The 20266-nt window shown below is 65.5% G+C and overlaps 1 protein-coding gene across 4 annotated transcripts; it reads right to left on the bottom strand.

The window, feature by feature from the left end:
• Positions 1–8543: 8543 nt before the first annotated feature.
• Positions 8544–18112, bottom strand: RHPN1 (rhophilin Rho GTPase binding protein 1). 4 transcript variants are annotated; one of them, XM_030876268.2, is made up of 15 exons: positions 17934–18112; positions 14906–15021; positions 13767–13895; positions 13347–13422; positions 12658–12735; positions 12223–12347; positions 11957–12123; positions 11522–11715; positions 11020–11176; positions 10832–10945; positions 10291–10485; positions 9849–9925; positions 9490–9636; positions 9230–9391; positions 8544–8861 (listed from the first exon to the last, which is right to left on the bottom strand). In XM_030876268.2, the coding sequence occupies exons 1-15, from the start codon at positions 18012–18014 to the stop codon at positions 8697–8699; spliced, it is 1983 nt and encodes a 660-aa protein (XP_030732128.1). In that variant the 5' UTR covers positions 18015–18112; the 3' UTR covers positions 8544–8696. The 4 variants fall into 4 exon arrangements, with proteins under 4 accessions (XP_030732128.1, XP_060143240.1, XP_060143239.1 ...); XM_060287257.1 differs by having other exon boundaries at positions 12223–12272; XM_060287256.1 differs by having other exon boundaries at positions 13767–13832.
• Positions 18113–20266: the final 2154 nt, after the last annotated feature.

Genomic DNA, 20266 nt, shown 5'->3' with positions numbered 1-20266 from the left:
GAGCCTGGGGGCCTGCCAATCATCCCCAGGTAAATACTGCATTATGCATGGGCCTGGGGAGGCCGCCCTGCGGGGCCCTCTCCCAGGGTGGGCCTCGGCCCTCAGGACCCCCTGCAGGCCACAGGCTGCTGAGGAGAGGGCACAGCCCGCATCAGGACAGAGATAGTGTGTGAGACAAGGGGGGAAACTGAGGCAGGAGCCCCCACTCCCAGAAGGGGTGGCCTGCTGAGGCCTTCCTCTTGGTCAAGGTAAGGTGAGACCTCTGGCCCCAGAGGGGCTGACCTTGACAGGGACCTGCCCAGGCCTCTGTCCATCCTCCTCCCACCAGCTCAGGCCCCCCTCCCACCCCAATACCGGGGGCCTACCCCAGCCTGGTCTGGGCTGCCTGACCAGCAGGGGCCCCTGCCCCTCCTGGACTCCATGCCCACCTGCATCCTCCAGAGAGACCTCAGGGCCCCCAGGGCCTGTCGCTCCAGCCACCACCCCTCAGCAGGGCTGGCCTGGCTGGGCTGGGGGCAGGGAGGGAGCTGACTACTTCCTCTTCTTCCTCTCCTCCCCTCAGCCGCTCCGCCTCTGCTCTCTGGGGCACTGCTCCCCTCTGACCTCCCCCTCGAGATTCTCCCACCAGCCTTCTCTTATGGGGTCTCCAGGCTGTCCCCCACTCCTCCAGCCCCACCACCCTCTCCCAGGGCTTCAGGTAACCCTCCAGGGCTCCCCCACAACCCACCCTCTCCCTCCAGCCCCAGACCATGCCCAGCGGCTCCCTGGACACGCTCCTTGTGCCCACTGGCAGCCCAAGTCCAGTGGGTCCACCTTGAGCTGACCCACCCAAACCTGCTCGTCCTCCTGGAACCACAGCCCCACCACATCCGGCCCAGCGCCACCACATGGCCTCACAGATGTGCTCCTGGACCCACAGCCCCAGCACACCCGGCCCAGCGCTGCCACATGGCCTCACAGATGTGCTCCTGGACCCACAGCCCCAGCACACCCGGCCCAGCGCCGCCACATGGCCTCACAGATGTGCTCCTGGAACCACAGCCCCAGCACACCCGGCCCAGCGCCGCCACATGGCCTCACAGATGTGCTCCTGGAACCACAGCCCCAGCACACCCGGCCCAGCGCCGCCACATGGCCTCACAGATGTGCTCCTGGACCTGTGAGCCCTGGTCCTCAGTGTTCAGGCCGCCGGGGGCCCTCCGGGAGTGGGGTGCAGTCCTGGAGTTACGCCCTCCCCCAGGCAGGGGCCCACCTGGTGGGGTGAGTCCCGGCCCCCAGCCCCACCCCAGGCACCTCGGCCCTGCCTCTCTCTGCCAAGCTGCCTCCTGCCCCTTCTAGGCTCTCCTCATCCCCCCTGTCCCCAGGGACCAACCTGAAACTGGGCAAGGGGGGGGTGAAGGCCCCTTGGGCTCCCAAAGTTCCCTGCGCTTGTCGCTGCCGCCGCCCTGAGATGCGTGTCTCAGCCCCATCAGTGGTCAGCCCCCCAGGGCCGGGGCCTGGCTTCACCTCTTAGTGCCTAGAGCGCAGCTCAGTGATGCAAGCTGAGCGGGGTTCTGGCGGCCCTCCTGAGCTGATCCTAGGCGCGCTCTGGACCCTGTCGTCATCATGCCAGCACTGACTGGCCCCAACCCGAGGTCCTCTGTCCAGAAGAAGGGACGATGGTGAAGGAGAGCCTGGCCAGGGACTTGTAAAGGTGGCGTGTCGTGGCCGTTGAGGGAATTAAGACCGAGTCAGCGGTGACACTGATGTGGCTGTCGGCCACGGCGGTGATGGTGTTGCTGGTCAAGTGACGGAGACGCAGTACGGGGGACATGATGTGTGGATGCCGGGGACAGTGTGGAGGTGACGGTGCTGACGGCCGTGGGGACGGGGTGGGGGTGGACGTGCTGCTACTGGCCGGCAGCGGCCACGGTGCTGGAGCTGTTACTGGTCCGAACGTTGGCTGGAGCAATGGGGCAAGTGGAGCAGGCGAAGGTGGCAAAGGGGAGTCTTGGCAGGGGGAGGAGGGGAGGGGAGGGGAGGGGAGGGGAAGGGAGGGGAGGGGCAGCAGGTGGGCGGAGGCCGGCTCCTCTCTGCTCCTCTGAAGGCCCAGGAGCCTCGGAGGGGATCCAGGAAGTGAGGAGGGTCCTTCCTGCCTTTCCGGGGCTGACCCCGCCCTCCCGGCCCGGTGCTTCCTCCTGCGCTCCCTGGTGGTGCCCTGGGCCAAGCGTGCGGGACCTGGAGCCGGCCTCGCGGTCTGCATGGCCTGGGAGGAGTGGCTGTGTGTGTGTGAGCGCGTGGTGGCTGGGCTCACCCCCACCCCGGCTCAGTCCACAGTCAGCGTCCGGAGAGGAGGGAGTCACGGCGGGCACGTCCGCTCCGGGAGGGACGCAGGACTCCCAGACGTCGCTGCCCCCCACCCCGCCGCAGCAGGGCTCTGAGCTCTCAGGTAGGGAAACTGAGACCCAGCGATGCGTTCTTCGCAGGCTGGGACAGGGCGCCCCAGGGACAGCCCCTTCCAAGTGGGGCCTTGGGCTTCAGCTGGGCAGTTCTGTCTCGTCCTTCCCCGCCCCCTCTGGGAGCCCACCTGCCCTCCTTCGCACACATCCTGCCTCAACTCCACTCAGGGGCAGGTGAGGACCATGCGCACCTGGCCCCGGAGCTAGGTGCCACTGAGAGAGTGCAGGCCCTGGGGAGGGGAGGCTGGGGAAGGGAGGAAGGGGGAGGGGAGGAGGGGGAGGGCCATAGTGGGGGTTCTCATGAGCTTAAGCTGCACTGGAGCAAGCAGAGGAGGCTTCCAGACACTGGCACAGCTGCGGGGGGCGGGGCAGGGCTGGCGGCCCAGAGTCAGCAGAGAGCGATGCATCAGGCCAGAGGCACAGGACTTCTCCCAGCCGTCAGAGCAGAGTGCTGGGTGTGCTCTGGTCCCCTCCACTCCTCCCCTGTCCCTCCTGGGCTATGAGCCCAGGGACCCTCTGTCCCAGGAGACTGGCCAGGCAGAGATGTTTGGCCGGGATTCCGCCGAGGGGTTCCAGGAGCACCCCCTGAAGAGGTGGCTCTGTCGTGGCAGGTGCAGGGAGGGGAGGGGTGTTTCGGGGCTGCCCCGCAGGGGCAGGGCGGCTCTCCTTTCCCTCGCACCAGGAGGCACGCGGCCACAGAAGGGGTGGCCGAGGTTGCCCGGGGAGACCCTCACCCCTGGTGCTGGGAGATGGGGGCTCGTGGCGGGGGCGGGGTTCAGTGTCCTCTAAACCCGTGCACTGCCCGTTCCCTCGGCGGCCACACCGACTACTGACCCTGACCCAAGTCACCTCCACTCCACTTCCTGGGACGGCCCCAGTCGAGCCTGGGGGCAACTATATTTGGGTCCGTCGCCCCCCCAGGAGCTCGGTGAGGTAAACTCACCTGCACGACAGCTGAACGCACAGACCCCGGCCACAGGGAAGAGGGCAAAGCTTGCTAGGGTGCCTGGCCCTGGTGGGGGGGGTGGATGGGGTGCTGGCTGAGCCTGGGCAGCCCCCCAGGCCTCAGAGCCCCCTAACACACACAGCCAGGGGCGTGGCCGGGCTGCTTCACACGGGCTCTGAGCGACCCCACGGCCCTGTGCAGGGCCTCACCAGCCACCGAGAGAACGGTCTCCCACCTCCCCCTGGGGCTGAGCCCCCAGGAGGCAGCACTCAGGACCCATGGCCCATCTGAGGGGTGGTGAGATGCCTCAAAGGCACACAGCCACCTGGGAGCCAGCCACAGAAGGCTCTGAGCCCCCAGGACTCTGAGGCTGAGGGAGGTGAGCAGGGTGGGGGATGTCTGTGGCTGCCTCATCCACTCGGTCCGCCTCTAGCTGGACAGTCCCGAAATGCAGATGTTCAGGCCATTGTGACCGAGTGCCCCAGCCACGTGCTTCAGAATCTGGGGGTGGGGCGGGCTTTCCAGAAGTGGGAGATGCTTCTCCTGGACAGCTGGGCTGAGCCCACCCCTCTAATCCAACACCTGAGGCCCTGTTGTCCATCCTACGGAAGGACAAACTGAGGCCCAGAAACATGGGGACTTGTGTGAGGTCGGCTTATCGGCTTCCTGCTGCTGTTCTAACCAATTACCCTAAACTCGGAAGCTTAAAACACCGGAAACTCGTTCTCTCCCAGTTCTGGAGGCCAAAAGTCTGAGATGGAAGTGTCGGCAGGGCCGTGCTCTCTCGCAGGCTGGAGGGGAGGACCCTTCTTGGTCCCTTCCGCTCTGGTGTCCCCAGGTGCTCCTAGGCTGCTGTCTCAGCACTCCAGTCTCTGCCCGTGTCTTCACACGGCCTCTCCTCTTCTGTCTCTTACTGGGAAACGTGTCAGTGGATTCAGGGCCCACCGGGTAATCAGGATGATCTCATCCCAAGATCCGTAACTTGAATACATCTGCAAAGATCCTTTTTCCACACAAGGGCACGTTCGCAGGTTCTGGGTGGCTGTATCTTTTGGGGGCCACCGTTGAGCCCTCTGCGGTCAGGCAGCAAGTTCAGCTTCTCCAACAAAAGCTCTGTCTCGGGATGCTGGGAGCCGTGTGCCTCGGGCTTCTCGGGCTTGGGTCCCTACGGGACACCCCAACGCTGGAGCCCTACCTCCCGGCCTCCATGAGGGCCGGCAGACCTCTAACCCAGCCTTCTCAGCAGGGCCTCGGGGACTCGGCCCCACCAGGAGCTCGGGGTCGGAGCGGGGGTCGGAGGGCCCTGGGACCACCCTGGCGGCCCCCACCCCCGCGGCGGCAGTGCAGCTTTGGTGAGCCGCACCGCCTCTCACACTGGCCCTGGGTCCCCGAGTGCTACCTCCCGTGGGCTCACCCCAGGGGCTGGTGTCCAGTGGGGTGAAGGCTGGGAACCACCTCGTGGTCATGGTTAGTGGGGTTCCGGCTGGAGTGTGCCATCGATCCAGGTCCTGTTCTGGAGGCTCCTGGGCCAAGCCTGCCTTTTGGGGGATTGGGGCGGAGGTGGATGGGCCTGGGCTGGGTGCGGGTGGGGGTGGGGTGCGGTGGGAGCCCTGGGAGAAGTGAATCGAGGGGGTACGGGTGAAGAGCGAAGCCAGGACGAGTCCCCCCAGCCGGCGGCCCTGACACCTGTCCTCCACCTGGCCCTCCCCTGTGACCCCTGCGCCCCACCCCCTCCCTGGCCCTCCCGCCGCCGCCTCGGGGCTCCCTTCCTTCCGCGCCCACGCCTCTCCTCACATTAATCTGCTGCGCTCACTGCTGACCCAAGCGAAAGGGAGTTTGCCTTTTCCCCTCGCGGCAGTTTTCTGTTGGCAAAGCAAAACGATCACAGCGTGCACTCAGCCCAACCTCCCCGCGCAGCGCGAGACCGCTCTGGAAAATGAGACGTCCCTGCGTGGGGCGGGGGCGGCGGCCAGGGCGGCCCGGGCGCGTGCCGGGGAGCTCCGCGTGCACGCTGCTCAGCGCACGCCCTCAGCCCCACGCTCTCCCAAGTCCTCCCGGGCCCTCCCCGCGCTGGGCACGGGGACAAGGACAGTGTCCCGCTGCCGCCTCGGAAGCTCCCGGCCCTCACCCTCCCTCCCCGGGTGGCACATGCACGGGACACTCGCACCAGGCGGCTGCACCTTCCCAGGTATTTGTGGAGCTTGTGGAGGAGCCGGCGCCGTCCCTGTCTGTGGCTCACGGCCCATCCGGGGCATCGCGACAACGGGATGTGGCTGGACCGGAAAGTGGGGGATTTAGAGCCGTGACCGACCTGAGACGTGGCCACATCTGAGGAAGGCTGAGCACATCCCAGCTTGGAACTGAGGGGGCAGAGAGCACAGGGCAGAATGGGGCTGGGGCGCTGTTACGGGGCAGGCATCTGGGAAGGGCCGGAGCCCCTAGACACATCAGGGCAGAGTGGATGGGCCGGGCAGGCGTGCGCCTTCTCACCCCCAGCCCCACTGTGTGCGGATCCCCACGCGCCAGCCCGTCAGGGCAGCCCGCTGCCACTGGGGAGAGGACTCAGCCCAGGTGGGCCCTCAGGGCATAGCCCCTCTCCCAGCCTGGACAGTCCCCTGGCACACACGGAGAAGCCCCTCAGCCGCCTGCTTCACTCCTGGGCTGGGCCAGGCGCTCACACAACCCCAGGCTGATGTGTGTAGCGGGACTCACCCTCGGGTGCCAGACAGGCCACTGCCAGCTTGTTCTGAGTCCTGCCCCCACGGGGGTGCAGTATTGCCCTCATGGTGGGGGTCAGGCCACGACTGACCGCCGGGGGTCCTGCCAGGCCCAGAGTCGTGTCCATGACCTCATCCCCAAGGCCTCCTGGAGCCAGCCCAGGACTCCGCCTGTGGCCAACTCAGCCGTCCAGGGACACTAGGGAGATGCCAGGGAGACTGGGTGGGCCGTGTGCCGTATGCTGTGTGCTGAGGTGTGCTGGACACAGGGTGGCAGTACTCTCGGCGTCCAGGAACAGCTGAAACGTGTGGGCAGAGCCTCCGCTGGCCCTGTGGGATGCCAGTTGGTCTGTGCCCCACGCTCAGCACCTACTTTCCCATCTGGAAAGTGGGTTCATTGCTTCCTGGAGAGCTGGAGTTCCCCTCGATGCCCAGCCCCACCTGGCCCAGGGGAGCAAAGGCCCTGGCTTGCCTGAGGGCCGGGAGGCAGGCCACTTGTGCAGGGCAAGGGAGGGGCTGGGAAGGCCCTGGTGGGGCGTGCACCACCGGCTGTCCGCATGGGGAGGGTCTGGTCCTTGGCAAGGGGCCCTCCCCACCTGCCTGGGGCGAGAAGCAGGTGGCAGCTCCGTGCCCAGTCCCAGCCCCTCTTGGGTCCAGATCGGCTGCTGGAAGCAGGCAAGTTGCTGAGTCCTGGACAGGACCTGCCAGCCCTGTCGTCCCCGATTAGCGGGTAATGCTTCCTTGATGCACGGTTTTATTAATCAAATTAGTAAGTGCGGAGGTGACCTTGGCCGGTTCTGCTGAGAGGGGCATTCTCCCAGGAGGGGCAGGTGGGTCGGGGAGGGACGCACCTGGATGCCCTGTCCCTAGGCTCCGGCAGGTGGCGCAGCCCTGCCATCCCACTCCGAAAGCTGCATGCCCTCATCACACCCACTTACCCATTCCCTCACACTCTCACCGCCCCCCCCCCCCCCGCCCACTCACTCCCCTGCCCCAGTAATGCTAAAGAAGGTGGTGGATGGCAGGGGCCAGGGCTGCCTGGCCCCCCCACAGGGTTGCTCCTGCCTGGGGACCTCACAGAGGGGACAGGGATGATGCCCGGAGACGGGGGTGGCTGGGCCTTGGTCTGCAGGGGGGCTTCCTTGCTCTCCTGCGTCTGCTGCTCGCCCTTCCCCAAACCTGCACTGCACTTAAGCGGGCAGCGGCTGCCCCCTGGTGGCCACGGGGACCCCTGCCCCCCCCCCAACCCTGCCTAGGGCTGCAGGCGGCACCCTGTCCCACCTCTCACTCCTCTTTTTGGGGCCAGATCCTGAGCCACACCACCGCGGGACCCAGGAGAGTGTGGCCGCCGTGGTCTCTGGGGGCCGTCCACCAGTACGCATGGCTGGGGGGGAACACTGAAGGCTCACGGTCTGAAGAGCCCAGTTCAGTGCCAAAGGGGCTGGGGAGGAGTCCAAGGGGGCTAGAGTGGGCTGGGGGCACCCCTCAGTGCTGGGCTCAGGTGCAGGAGGATGAAACGGCCCCACAGACACCTGCCCGAGGCTGGAGCAGGGGCCTCGGACGCCCAGGCTCGACTGCAGGGTGAGGACAGGTGGGGCCGAGCCTGGCAGGATGGGGTGGGGCCTGGCGGGGTGAGGGCGGAGACAGGGTGAGGGCGGGTGGAGCTTGGCCAGATGGGAAGTGAGGGCGGGAGATGGGCCTGGCTGGCAGCTTGGTAAAGGACTGGACTGCAGGTGCAGGGCTGGGATCAGATCTAGGCCCTCGACGCAGAAGGGGTCAGGATGAGGGGACAGGAGGGACGGAAGCAGGGATGGGTCCCCGCTCTGTCCACGGAGCGACAGTAAAAGGTGTTGCAGTAGTTGGCCTTGGCTGGGACCCCGACCAGATGGGAGGCAGTGCTGTGGGCACTCCAGGCTGCTGTGTGGAGGGAGGGGCAGGGCGGGAAGGCAGCTGAGCCTTCTCCAGCCTGCTGGGCGCCAGGTGGGCCAGCGGGAGGGGTGCCCAGAAGGAATCACTGGGGGCCAAACAGAAGCTTGGCTTGGGGCGCAGCCAGTCCTGAGGGAGGGTGTGGACAAGATATGGCATGCTGGGGGGGCGGGGGGATGGGGAGAGCTCAGCTGAGGGGCCTCAGGAGCCCAGCACGGGGGGCAGGGGGCATCTGGGCTGCAGGGACCCGCTGGCAACACGTCACCCCAGCCTGCCTGGCTCTCTGGGGACGGCTCCTTCAGGATCCAAGAAGGGCAGCCGGACACGCCCACCCGGGAAGCTGCCCTCAAGTGGGCACCCGGGGCGCAGGAGGACAGGGCAGCCCAGGGGCAGCCTCCTGGCACTTGGGAGTTGGGGTCCAGAGGCGACTGTGACACTTCCCGTATGGGGGGGCAGCACCTGGCCCACATCACTGGGCTCGGACACACCTCATGTCACAACGTCTTTAATGGGCAGCTCTGGGCACTGGGTGGGGCAGCAGACTGGCCCGAAGGTGCTCTGGGGTCAGGAAGGCGTGCATGGGGTCCTCACCCCCAGTCAGCTGGAGCCTGTGCTGGGGCTGGGGTGTGGGGAGAGCTGGCCCCTCGCTGCCGGCCTGGGCAGCCCGGCTCAGGGGTGTGGGGCTGGGGACAGCCTCCTTCCAGCCTTGCCCCTCTTGGCCTTGCGGTTCCAGCCAAGGAGGGGCCTGGGGCTGGCTTGTGCGGGCCCTGGTGTCTCCCAGCCACACTCCTTCTGGCTCCTCAGAAGCGCCCCCAGGGCTGGCCGGCGGTCCCCCTGTGTTCGGGATGGAAATGGGTATCGGTCGGCACCCTGGCCTGGCCTGCTTGTGGCCAGCCTGGTGAGTGCGACAGGGACGAGCTGGGTGGTATTCAGGGGGCACATGGCGGGGTCCCTGGGAGGGCGGCCATGCAGCAGGGCACCCCGGGGCCTCCAGGAGGGTGGAGGCCAGCTGAGGGGTGGGCTGGGGCCTTGTCAAGGGCAGGAGCTGCTACCAGGTGGAGGCCGCAGCATAGGCGGCTGCTGCCTGGAAGGTCACCCGAGTGCCCTCCTGGCATCTGCGGATGTTGGGGGCTTGGCGGAAGGCCCAGGGCCGGGGCGGGACAAGGAGTTAGGGACCACCCCCCCAGGGCCCCGGGGCTCACCGAGCCAGGCGGCTCGGCACCAGGCAGCAGCGTCAGCACCTGCAGGCTCACGCCCTCGTCGCCCACGCCCTTCAGCTGGGCTACCACATCTGCATGCTTCCACCACCTGCACGGCTGCCCGTTCACTGACACGATGTAGTCACCCTCCTTCAGGCCGGCCGCCTGCAGGGAGGCGGGGAGAGTCCCGCGGGCACCCCTCCACCTCTGGCCAGTCCCATCTTCCCCCTTCCCGCAGTCAGCCCCGGGGCGGGGCCCCTTACCGCGGCCCGGCCCCCTGGAACGACAGCCGCGATGAGGACGGGCGCGTCGCCCCGCAGCGTGAAGCCGAAGCCGCCCTCTCCTCGGGCCACGTGGATGGGCCCTGCCAGCCGCCAGCGGTTCCTGGCTGAGAACACGGACAGGGGCCCCTGGGGGCGGCCAGAGGTCAGAGGTCAGAGGCCTGGCTGGGCTGCTGCCCTCGGGGGAGCCCCGGCCTGGAGCACCCTCGCCCCGATCTCCACATTTGGGGACAGAAACCAGCAGGGTCTGCAAGGGGGCCGGGCAGGGTTGGGCCGCCATCGAGGGCCTGCCTGAGAACGCAGGGCAGAGCCGAGGTGGGGGTGGCCTGGGAGGTGCTCACCAGACGATGGAAGATGTCAGCCACCTTCACCCGGGAGAAGCTGGGCGCCCTGCCCTCCGGCCTCCGCTGCGTCTTAGCTGAAAGGGAGAAGGGGGAGGGAGGGCGTGGCTGAGCCCAAGGCTCTCGGCCCCAGAACCCTGGGAAGCAGCCGGGTGCGGCTCGGCCAGAGCGGGAGTGGGTGACCCGAATGCAGCCCGTGCACACCGGCCCCTCTGTGGGCCACCAGCAGGAGGAGCCCCGCGGGGTGGTTCTTGGGGGTCCCAGGTGCAGGGAGAGGGGGGCGTGGAGCTGCCGTCACGGCTCCCCCGCCAAGTGCCCCGCTCCTCCTTCCAGGGCCCATAGCTCTGTGGCAAATGGCTGTTGCTCGCCAGGAGGCCTCCGCCCCCCGCCCCCCGCCCCCCTGGGGCCAGGACACACCCACCCAAGGGGCCTGGCTGCTCACGCCGAACGTCAGGGGCCTCGGCGGCCTCACAGAAGTCGTCCTCGAGGTCGAGTTCCGAGTACTTGGCCAGAGAGCGCCGCAGCGCCTGGGCCAGCACGACCTGCAGCAGGTCCACCCTGCGCAGGGCCCGGCACACGGCATGCAGCCGCAGGGCCTCCTCCTGACCCAGGATGGCCCGCTTGAGGTGGGCCTTGCCTGCACGGGACAGAGCTGTCACACGCTGCCTGCCTGGCCCTTCCAGGCTGGGCCCCAGCTCCCCCACCACCAGGTGCTGCGAGAGGAGGGCAAGCGAGGGCTTCTGGGCTCATCCTGAGGGCCCGACGGCAGGTCTGAGCCGTGAAAGAACTGCCGCCGTGTGTGGCTCGTCCCCCCTGCCCCCGCCCCCTCCCGACGCCGCCCGCACTGCTGGGGCCCCTGCTCCGGGCGAGCTGGGGACCCCACCCGCCAGCGCCGGGGCATCAGGGCTGGGGATGACAGGGTGGAGTGGGTCATTCACGCCCGCGGAGGCCCCAGCGCCCCGCCCCTCCCTCAGCCGCCTCACCCAGCTTCCGGCGGTCCTCCTGCTCCTGGGGCAGGGCGGGGCCCCGGGGCTCAGACGAGGCCGGGAGCCCGAGGAAGATCTGCTCGAGGGCTGGAAGCTCCGCCTCCGCCACCGCTGTGGGTCAGAGAGGGCGGTGAGGCGCCGGCGGGGCCCTGCCGGCACACGGGCATGCGGGGCGGGGCACTCACGGGCGCCGTCACACAGGGCCAAGGCCGCGTGGTAGTGGGCCAGGGCGCGGAAGTACTCGGCCTTCACGTGCACCAGGGTGGTCCAGGGGAAGGGCACGTAGTCCTGGACGGGCGGCTGGGCCATGGTCTGATGCACCAGCCGGTACTCGGCCGCCACCTGCTGGCGCACACGGCAGGATGGTGGGGCCTCCCGCGAGCCCAGCGGCCTGGGCCCCCACCTCTCCCCACCCTGGGGCTTGGCTTCGACCAAAGTCCCAGCGGCCCTGCCCCATGCCAGGCTGAGCTCAGGGGCAGGGCCCCGGTTCCTGCCCTGATTGGTGTTGCCCCAGAGGCGGGGACTCAGGACTTCGGGGTTGACAGCCGGCTCTGGGGCCCTACAGGAGGCCCTGTACCCGCCCCCCGCCCAGATCCTGGCTCTGCTCCTAAGCTCCGGCCGGCACCCTCGACCCAGGCCCTGCTGCTCACTGAGACACCGCAGCTTGGCCGGGCTCCCCGCCCTCACCTGGGCGGCCTCCTGAGCCAGGTGGAGCTGGGCCAGGCAGTCACGCGGAGCCACGGGGGCCTGCAGCAAGAGGCCCTCGAAGACGCACTCCTGGGCCTGGGCGGTCATGAGCTGCTCCAGCATGCAGAGTGAGGCGGGGCTCATGTCGGGGCTGGGTGCGTGGGAGAAGTTCTCCCTCAGGAGGCTGAAGGCCCCTGCGGAGGGGAGGGGGCTCAGGGTGGCACGGCGGGGCCACCCCACCCCCACCCCGTGTGCTCGGCCCTGGTTGGGGAACATCCTCTGCGCCCCACAGAGGGCCTGTGCGTGTGACCCCTCGGGCTAGGGGGCCATCGTACTGGGCCCCTAGCTCTGGCCACAGAGAAGGCTCTGCCCCTCACGCCTGGAAGCCAGGACCACGCAGGCACAGCTGGGGGGCCAGCCCTGGGCGGCTCTCACCCGCAGCCCTCTGAAAGGCCTCCACAGCACAGCTGGTGCCCTCGGGGCAGGAGCGGTCCTGGCGAGCCCCGATCTGGGTGTGGAGGGCGCCGATGTTGAAGAGCACGCTGCCCTTCTCGAAGGCCAGGGCCCGCTGCTGGGCCGGAACCCCCGTCAGCGAGTCATACCTGCAGGGTCGGGTCAGGCTGGGCAGAGCCCTCACGAGAAGCCAGGGTCTCAGAAGCGGCCGCCGCCCCCCGCCCCGCCCCGCCCCGCCCCGCCCCTACCAGTGGAACAGCAGCCCCAGGCTCCTGGCAGGGGTGACAAAGCGCGCCTCCTGGAAACACAGCTGATTGTAGTAGGCCGTGAGCAGCTCCAGGCCCGCCTCGCTCCGGCTAGGGGTCCGCGCGGCCTGCCGGGTGGAAGTCAGCAGGGTCCCACGGCCCCAGCCCACCTCATGGCATGCACACCGCCCTGGGAATCCCCTTGAATGCCACAGCCCCAGGAGAGCATCCAAGGGCCTAGGGGTAGACACGGTCACACCTGCCCTCCTGGGGGCTGCTGTGGACCACGTGCCACTCCAGGAGACTGTGCAGGGCATTGGGGCAAGAGACCCAGGCAGGGTCCCTGGGGTGGGGACAGGCACAGAGTAGCCATTCCCAAAGGGCCAGCAGCACCGAGCCTGTGTCTTCTCACCTATGGACTGGGAGGCACCCACCCACCTGCCGCAGGTCCTCCAGCTCCCGGATTTCAGCCTCGTAGGAAGCACTGTCCTCTCCAAAGTGCCCTGAGATCAGCTCCTGATTCGAAGGGACAGGCGCTGGGCTTCCCTGAAGTCTCCCAGCCCGACGCGGGTGAAGACCCGAAGCGAGGGGAGGCCCTGGTCTACACACTGACATGGGTGCCCCCCACCACAGATATGGGGCCTGGAGACTTGGTGATGTTTCTACTTGAATTCCCTCATTAACCCCACGAGGCAAGTGCTACCTGCCACTTGACAGGCAAGGACACTGAGGCCGAGAGGCGAGGCACCTTTCTGCCGGCCTGGCCGGAGTGGCGAGCTAGCCAGGGCAGCCGGGCTCACGAGCCCCAACAAGGCCCCAGGAACCAGCGGGTTTTCTCAGCACAGGCTCTGACTGGAAGAGGTGGCCCCCGCCAGAGGGACCCTCAGAGTGAGAGTCAGGACCCTGCAGCCGTCTTGGGGCCTCCAGTTCTGCTGACACCCATCCCAGGGTGCGTGCCTGTCTGCAAAGCCCACCCAATCCAAATCCCCCATAGCCTGGGGAGGCCAAGTGGCTCCAGGGCAGACCCCTCTCCTCTCTGGGCCTCAGAGTCTTCATCTCTGTGAGACGGCTGGACTAGGAAGCCCCAAAGACCCCTCCGAGCCCAGGGTGCACAGGCCAGCACTCACCTTCAGGGGCGTGGCCCAGTCTAGCTGCTTGGTCTCCTTCAGCCCCAGGGGGATCATGGGGACAGTGATACCTTCGCTAGAACCAGAAGCATCGAGTCTGGGCTCTAAGGCTGGACTCTGCTGTCCCCAGTGGCCACGCAGTCCACCCGCTACCACTCCCGCCCCACGGGACACGCCTCTCCTCTGATTATGGTACATGTCCTTGCACACCACACACGTCCCACCACGCCCTGTCCTGGATCACATCCTCCCACACACACACGTGGTGGGTGCTGTTCTGCGCACGCATGCACACGCACCTCTGGGGCCGCTCCGCATCCTTGCACATATGCATCTCTGGGGCCAGCCTGCGTCCTTGCACACATGCACACACGCACATCTGGGGCCAGTCCGTGTCCTTGCACACGCGTGCACACACACCTCTGGGGCTGGTCGGCGTCCACGTTGCCATCGAGCCCCTCCAACTCCTCCTTCAGCAGCTGCAGGCTGGAGTTGACGTAGCTCAGCTCCAGGGCCACAGTCTCCCTCACCCGGGCATTGCTGGTGGCTCTAGGGGAGGCCAGGCTGAGGTGAAGCCCTAGCCCTGCAGGCGGCCCCACGCCCCTGGGCTTCGCTGCAGCCCCTGCCCTAGCCTGAGCTCTGGAGCCTGCTCCCACGGTGATGTGCTGACGGGCCCAGCCCCCTTGGGGGGCAGCAGTGGGGTCCAGGGCCCGCCAGATGACCTCCTCCTTCTCTGCAAGCCCCCATGGTTCATGCAGACTCCTGTCCACGCGGGTATGTCGTGACTCTGGCCCAAGCACGTCTCCTTGGTCCCTGAGCTTCCAGGGTGTAAGTGTCCTCCGCCACCTCTCGCGCCCCCCAGGACACAGCTCAGCCTGCCCTCCACAGCGAATGGAAGCCAACTTCCCTGGAGGGGCGGGGATCAGACCCTCTCTGTGCCTGCCAGTGGGGCCACAGGTCCAGGAAGGCAGGGCTGGCCCTACAGATGGGAGGGACAGGGGGCCAGGGCTGCTAAGGAAAAGGAGTGGCCCAGGCCCAGCCGAGCCCCGCCCTGGGGCTGGTTCTGCACTCACTGGTAGTCTGCACTCAAGCAGGCCAGGCCTCCTCCCTGGGCCTCGGGCCATCACCAGTAGAACTGGCGTGTGTGAAGGTCAGCACACAGCTGCTGGTCACCATGTGCATCTCAAAGGCTCCCACACTGCACAGCAGTGGGGACATCCCCTCAAGCCCTGCTCCAGTCCCGCACGGAACAGAACTCGGCTGGCCCTGAGCCTGCCCTTGCCAGTTTGGGCCACCAAGGTGGGGGCCTGAGTCACCTGTGAGGGTCTCAGCTGAGCGGCATGACTGCCCCAGACCCCAGTGGGAGGCCCAGCCCTGCCTCTCAGGAGCCTGAATGGGAGGCCACGGTCACGGAATCACATGTGGACCACAAGACCAGGCACCCACCTGGGTCACTGCCCTGCCCCGGGATGCACCTGCCTCGCAGGGGCCTCGGGGAACACGGCACTGTTTTCCCACGGGTCGGCCGGCGGCAGGTGTCCCAGGCAGCCAGCACGCACCTGTACAGGTTCTCGGCGCCCGTCCTCATCCTCAGCTCCCTGTTGATCTGCTGGTGGATCTGGGCCCTGCGGCTCTGCAGGCAGCCGTGCTGCGAATTTGCCAGGAGGTCACAGCCCTGCCGAGAGGCCACAGGTTACGGGGGCCGGGCCAGCAAGGACATGGCAGGGGGGGATGTGGCTGGGACTGGGGCCCCGGGAAGAATCTGGGCCTGTCCAGTGTGGCTCTGGGTCTCAGCAGCCCAGCCTGGAGCTCCCACCGGGAGATGGCCAATTACTCACCACACATCCTCCTGCACTTTTGAATTCCTTCTGTAACCCCCACGACCCATCCCGCCCACACAATTATGCCAGGCCACACACGTTTAATTGGAGGGGATGCCCAGCCGGCTCCCGCTGGGGCGCTAACGGAGAGGAGGCTCCCCTGGGCCACGCTGAACATTGCCGGGCTCCGTCCCAAACCGCAGGCCCAGGGTCCCTCTGCTCACAGGCAGCAGGCCAGGCCTCCCAACGGCCACCATCCGAAGTGCCTCTGCGCGGGTTCTGTACTGCATATGGGCCACCTGCCAGCCTGCCCACGTCCCGGGCCCCAAGCAGGGAGCCCTGCGGCAGGTTCCGAGGGTGAGAGGCTTCCTCTGGTGAGGGGAGGGGCTTCAGGGCCCCAGTGGGAGTGGTGCAGCCGCAGCTGCCACACCTCCTCCTGGCCATTTAAGGACCCTCCCGTCTGGGTCGGTCACCAGCCCAAGAGTTTGGGAAGGATTTCTCAGAACGTACTTCCTTGGGCAACGTCCTCTCAGGCTCAGGTGATCACCTGGCCCCCAAACGGAGCAGGGACGAGAACACGGTGCCTCCCAGGACCCTGCCCTGATGGCACAGACAGGGGAAGTTTTATTCATGCGGGGCTGACGCTGGCCTCCCTACAATGGCCACTGTCTTCCGCAAATCTGAGGAAGCATGCCCCCACTGTCACACACAGGGCAGTTTCCCACCTTCTGGGGGCTCTAGTTTGTCCCAGCCCTGTGCAGGGGGCACCCTAAAGAAGGCCTCACGCCCTTGCACAGACAAGGCTCCTGGTGCATAGCCACCTTGGATTATGGCCCAACATCTCATCCACACTCCAGTATTCTCAGGAGAGATCAATCAGGGAAGACTTCCTGCAGGAGGAGGCATTCTTCTGGGACTTGAAGGATAGAAGGCTTCAAGGTAACTGGGGAGAGGGGACTTGTCCACATTGAACAATGGGAGAAAGAGCAATCAACTTGGAGGACTCCCTGCTGTGGGACCCTGGGCAGGCCCTCATCTGTAGATGGGAAGGGGGCTGGTGTCAGGGTGGCACCAGGATGGAACAAGACAAAACACGGCTCTCCTCTCTCCGCTCTGCTTGTTGAGTGTCTGTCTTCCCACTAGCCTGCGCCTCTTCTCCGTAGTGCCTCCCATACCCACTTGGTGCAAAAGGGAATGAGCAGAGGATGTGAGCAGTCTCCCCTCCAGGAGGCCTGAGAATTTGGGGACAGAGGGGCAGGCCACAGCCGAAGCTACATCCCTATCCCTCTGAAGGTCCAACTGCAAAGCTCCAGCAGGTTCTAAGGGTTCTGGGTGAGCAGCACAGCTGTCTGCCTGGGGAGGGGTGGTCCACGTGCCGGGCAGAGACCTCCAGCCCCGCAGGGCTGTCCCCATCAACACAGTTCGTTTGTCTCCAATGTCAAGTGCTCCCGGAGAGATGTGTTGGAGGCGGGAGACCACGGCCTCTGAGCCAGGGTCCCCTCTGAGCTCCGCAGCCAGCACCCCCATGGCCTTGTGACCCTAACGCTCCCTCCAGAAGGCAGGTTGGCTGTGTGACCTGGATAGGAGGTGTGCCTACGGCCCAGTCCGCAGTGCTGGGCGGGCTGAGAGCCACACTCGCCCCCATTTCCGCACCAGGTGGTAAAGGGATGTGCCAGCTCGCCCACCTGTGGAAGAACCTCCACTCCGACGGAGAAGAGGGGCAACCCCCCACACCCTCCCTGCAATGGCCCTGATGGCATGGGTCTAGCGGATCCCCCAGAAGCGCAGGAGGAAATGGCATGGGCAGTGTCCAGAACTGGCTACGTGTGGGGGCAACTATGCCAGCACAGGCCTGGGAACAATCAGCAAGATGGTCAGCAGGGCCAGGCCTCACACCCTTGTGGGTGCAGGTGCCACCTATGCTTGGTGGCACCTGACTGAAAACCCTTGGGGACATGGATGCCCAAGGCCTGGCATAAACACTGGGGCAGCCTCTTGCTGACCACCTGGGGACAACTGGGCTCCCGGGCTGCAGAGGGAGGCAGCCAGAGCACCCTCTCCTTCCCAGGCACAGACTTGAATGTCTCCACACCCCCTCCCTTCCAGAGCTTCCCCAGTCGTCCTGGAAATGGTCCACAGTCCACAGCGCGTGGGGTCAGGGATTTCAGGAGGGGGCAGAGGTGCGGGTAGGTGAGGAGGGACAAACCACCTAGCTGGGCAATCCTCCAGCCATTTCCTGTACCCACGAGGCTTCAGCCACCTGTTGCTAAAAGTTTCATTAAACACAGAGCTGGGTGCCCAGGGCAAAGCTGAACAGCCCTAGGAGAGAGAGGGCAAAGCTAGAAAAGGAGGAATGATGGGCACCAGGAACAAACACTAGGGCCACGGGCTGTCACTGACCAGAGCCCAACACCTGTCACAGAAGGGGGTCCTGAAGCGTTGGAGAAAACCAAGAGGTGGACTTGCACTCCCACCTTTTCCTGTTCGGCACAGGAGGGGTCCCCAAACGGGCTAGAGAGGAGCCCAGCAAAGGCAGACAGCTGGGCCCTGGCTCCGCACCGGGCCCCAGCTTCCCCAGCGATAAGCCCACCTTGCCTCTAGGGGCGAGCGAGATGCGGGGTTCGCCCCGGAGTCTAGCGGCGCGCTCGGACGGGAGAAGCCAGCGCCGACCCGGCAGTCCCGCGCCCGCCGGAGTCAGATGGCGACAGGAGCACGTCGGGTCCGGCAACCCCACCTCCCGGCGCCCCCCGCCCTGGGGCACTCCCACCTTGCGGACGCTGCCCGCCGCCTGCAGCCGGGCGCTCTCCTCGCCGGCGCCCGCACCGTCCGGCCTCCCCTCAGGGACCATTGCCGCCCGCCGTTCGGGCCGCGCCGCCCGAAAGCCAACGCTGGCGCAGGAACCCCGGGCGCACGGGATCCCACACTGCCCTCTCCCGGAGCGGGTGGGAGGCGTGGCCCAGTCGGCTGGAGGGGCGGGGCGGGGCGCTGGGCGCCGAGCGTGCGAAACTTTCCGCTGCCCAATCGGCGGCAACGGAGACTCCGACGGACAGCAGCCTTGGCCAACCAGGGTGCGAAGGAGGTGGGTCCGAGGCTAGGCCCCGCCCTCCCGCGCCCGCGGAGCCCCGGGGGAATGCGGTCGCCCCTGGCAACCGCCGGCCGGCGGATAAGGGAAAAACACTGCGCCGCGCAGGGCCCCGGGCTGCGCGGGTTTCACCCGCACCGGCTGGGGGGCCTCCGCGGGGCTAGTCCGAAAACATCCGCAATGGGGTTAACGGTTTTGCTAGCGCGAGCGCCCGTGCAGCTCTTAAGGTCCGCTTTCCTGTCTCCGCGCGGGTACCCAGGCTCCGGCCTGGCTCCAGTGAGGTGCCATGGTCGGCCGTCCATTGTCACACCTCCAGAACCCGCTTCCAGAACCTTCCTCTGGAGCCCACACCCCAGAATCCTCCTCCAGAACCCACCTCCACAACCTGCTTCCAGTATCATCTTACCTGACTTGCCTCCAGGACCAGCCTGCTTCCAGAATTGGACTCTTTCCGTAACCTGCTCTCCCTGCAGGGTTGCCCCAGCGATGTGCCTCTGTCCAGGTCCTTTCATAATTTCTCTAGTTATGGTGACTCTGCAATGCATTCAAATTTCATGTGGGGCTCACCTCACCTAAGAACACACCGTTTGTAGGGGCAGGAACACCAGAGTAATAAGTAGCTCTAGTTTATCAAGTTCCGATAAAGTTCCAGCTTGTCCGTCCTCACCATCTCCCCTCCGTGCAGAGCCCTAGGCTCCTTCTCTCCAAACGTGTGCGCCTGATCCAGCAGTTCCCCAGTGCTAAATCCTGTAAACTAAGCTCTTTGGCCCACCCTGGCCATCTGCAACAATAACAACTCCAAAATAAGGTAATTGTTAACTCCTGGGAAAATAAAAAGTAACCACAGAATATAACCTGACTCAGCTGTGTATTTCAGGATGTCCTGGCATCTTGACCTCAGGACCATTATAACGAGTTTCTGTTAGGAAGAGGGGAGAGGGGAAGAGTGAAGAAGTGGGTGAGAGAAGCTGAAGCTTCATCCTCCTGAGGCAAAGTCAGTAGGTAAGGCCTCAGTTAGAAAACAGAGTTCCGGATGCAGAAGTATGTTGTTCGGAACTGTGGAATTCAATACCAAATCGGCAGCTCAAAGAGTTACAAGAGGTCGCCCCTGGGGAGGGCGGTAGGGCACTGGAGGAGGCTCCTGTTTGGCTAATCGGGTCTTGTAGAGCTAAGGTTGGTGAAACTCTGCACCTTCTATAACAAAGCAATCCCAAAGCTTAGTTTTGGAAGAGTGGATGTCTAGAAATGGACAACAAAAAACATCCAAAATAAAAGGTAACCATTGGAAGTGAGAAGATATTTCTAAACAAGGTTTGAAATAGAAGAAAGAACACTAACTTCACATTACCTAAAAAATAACTAGAAGGCTTCCCTGGTGGCGCAGTGGTTAAAGAATCTGCCCACCAATGCGAAGGACACAGGTTCAAGCCCTGGTCCGGGAAGATCCCACGTGCCGCGGAGCAACTAAGCCCGTGCGCTACAACTACTGAGCCTGCGCTCCAGAGCCCGCGAGCCACAACTACTGAGCCCACATGCCACAACTACTGAAGCCCATGCGGCTAGAGCCCGTGCTCCGCAACAAGAGAAGCCACTGCAATGAGAAGCCTGCTCACCGCAATGAAGAGTAGCCCCCGCTCGCCGCAGCTAGAGAAAGCCTGTGCACAGCCAAAATTAAAAATAAATAAAATTTTAAAAACCCAGATCATCTTCAAAAATGCAAAGCAAGAAAAGAGACATTAAAAATATATAAATAAATAAATGCCCGTGACGCCAGGGCACACCTGCACAGTCACTGTCCAGCCCCAAACATCGGCAGGACACAGTGACCCACAGTGGTCATCTTAGTCCCATTCCTTTAGCCATCCATAGGCCTACACGCATGGGCTCAGGATGTAGTTGTGGCCAGTTGGGCAGGGGGGATCCTCAGAGGGCCCCTGGGAGAGCCCCACAGGAGGAGTAGTTTGTAACTTTTAGTTAAGGAAATAATGCAGGGAAACTAAATACTAGGGGAAAGAAGA

Source organism: Globicephala melas, chromosome 17, assembly GCF_963455315.2.
Source record: "Globicephala melas chromosome 17, mGloMel1.2, whole genome shotgun sequence".
Lineage (NCBI taxonomy): Eukaryota > Metazoa > Chordata > Mammalia > Artiodactyla > Delphinidae > Globicephala > Globicephala melas.
Note: the sequence above shows the minus strand (reverse complement) of the source record. Positions and strands in the feature narration are given on the sequence as shown.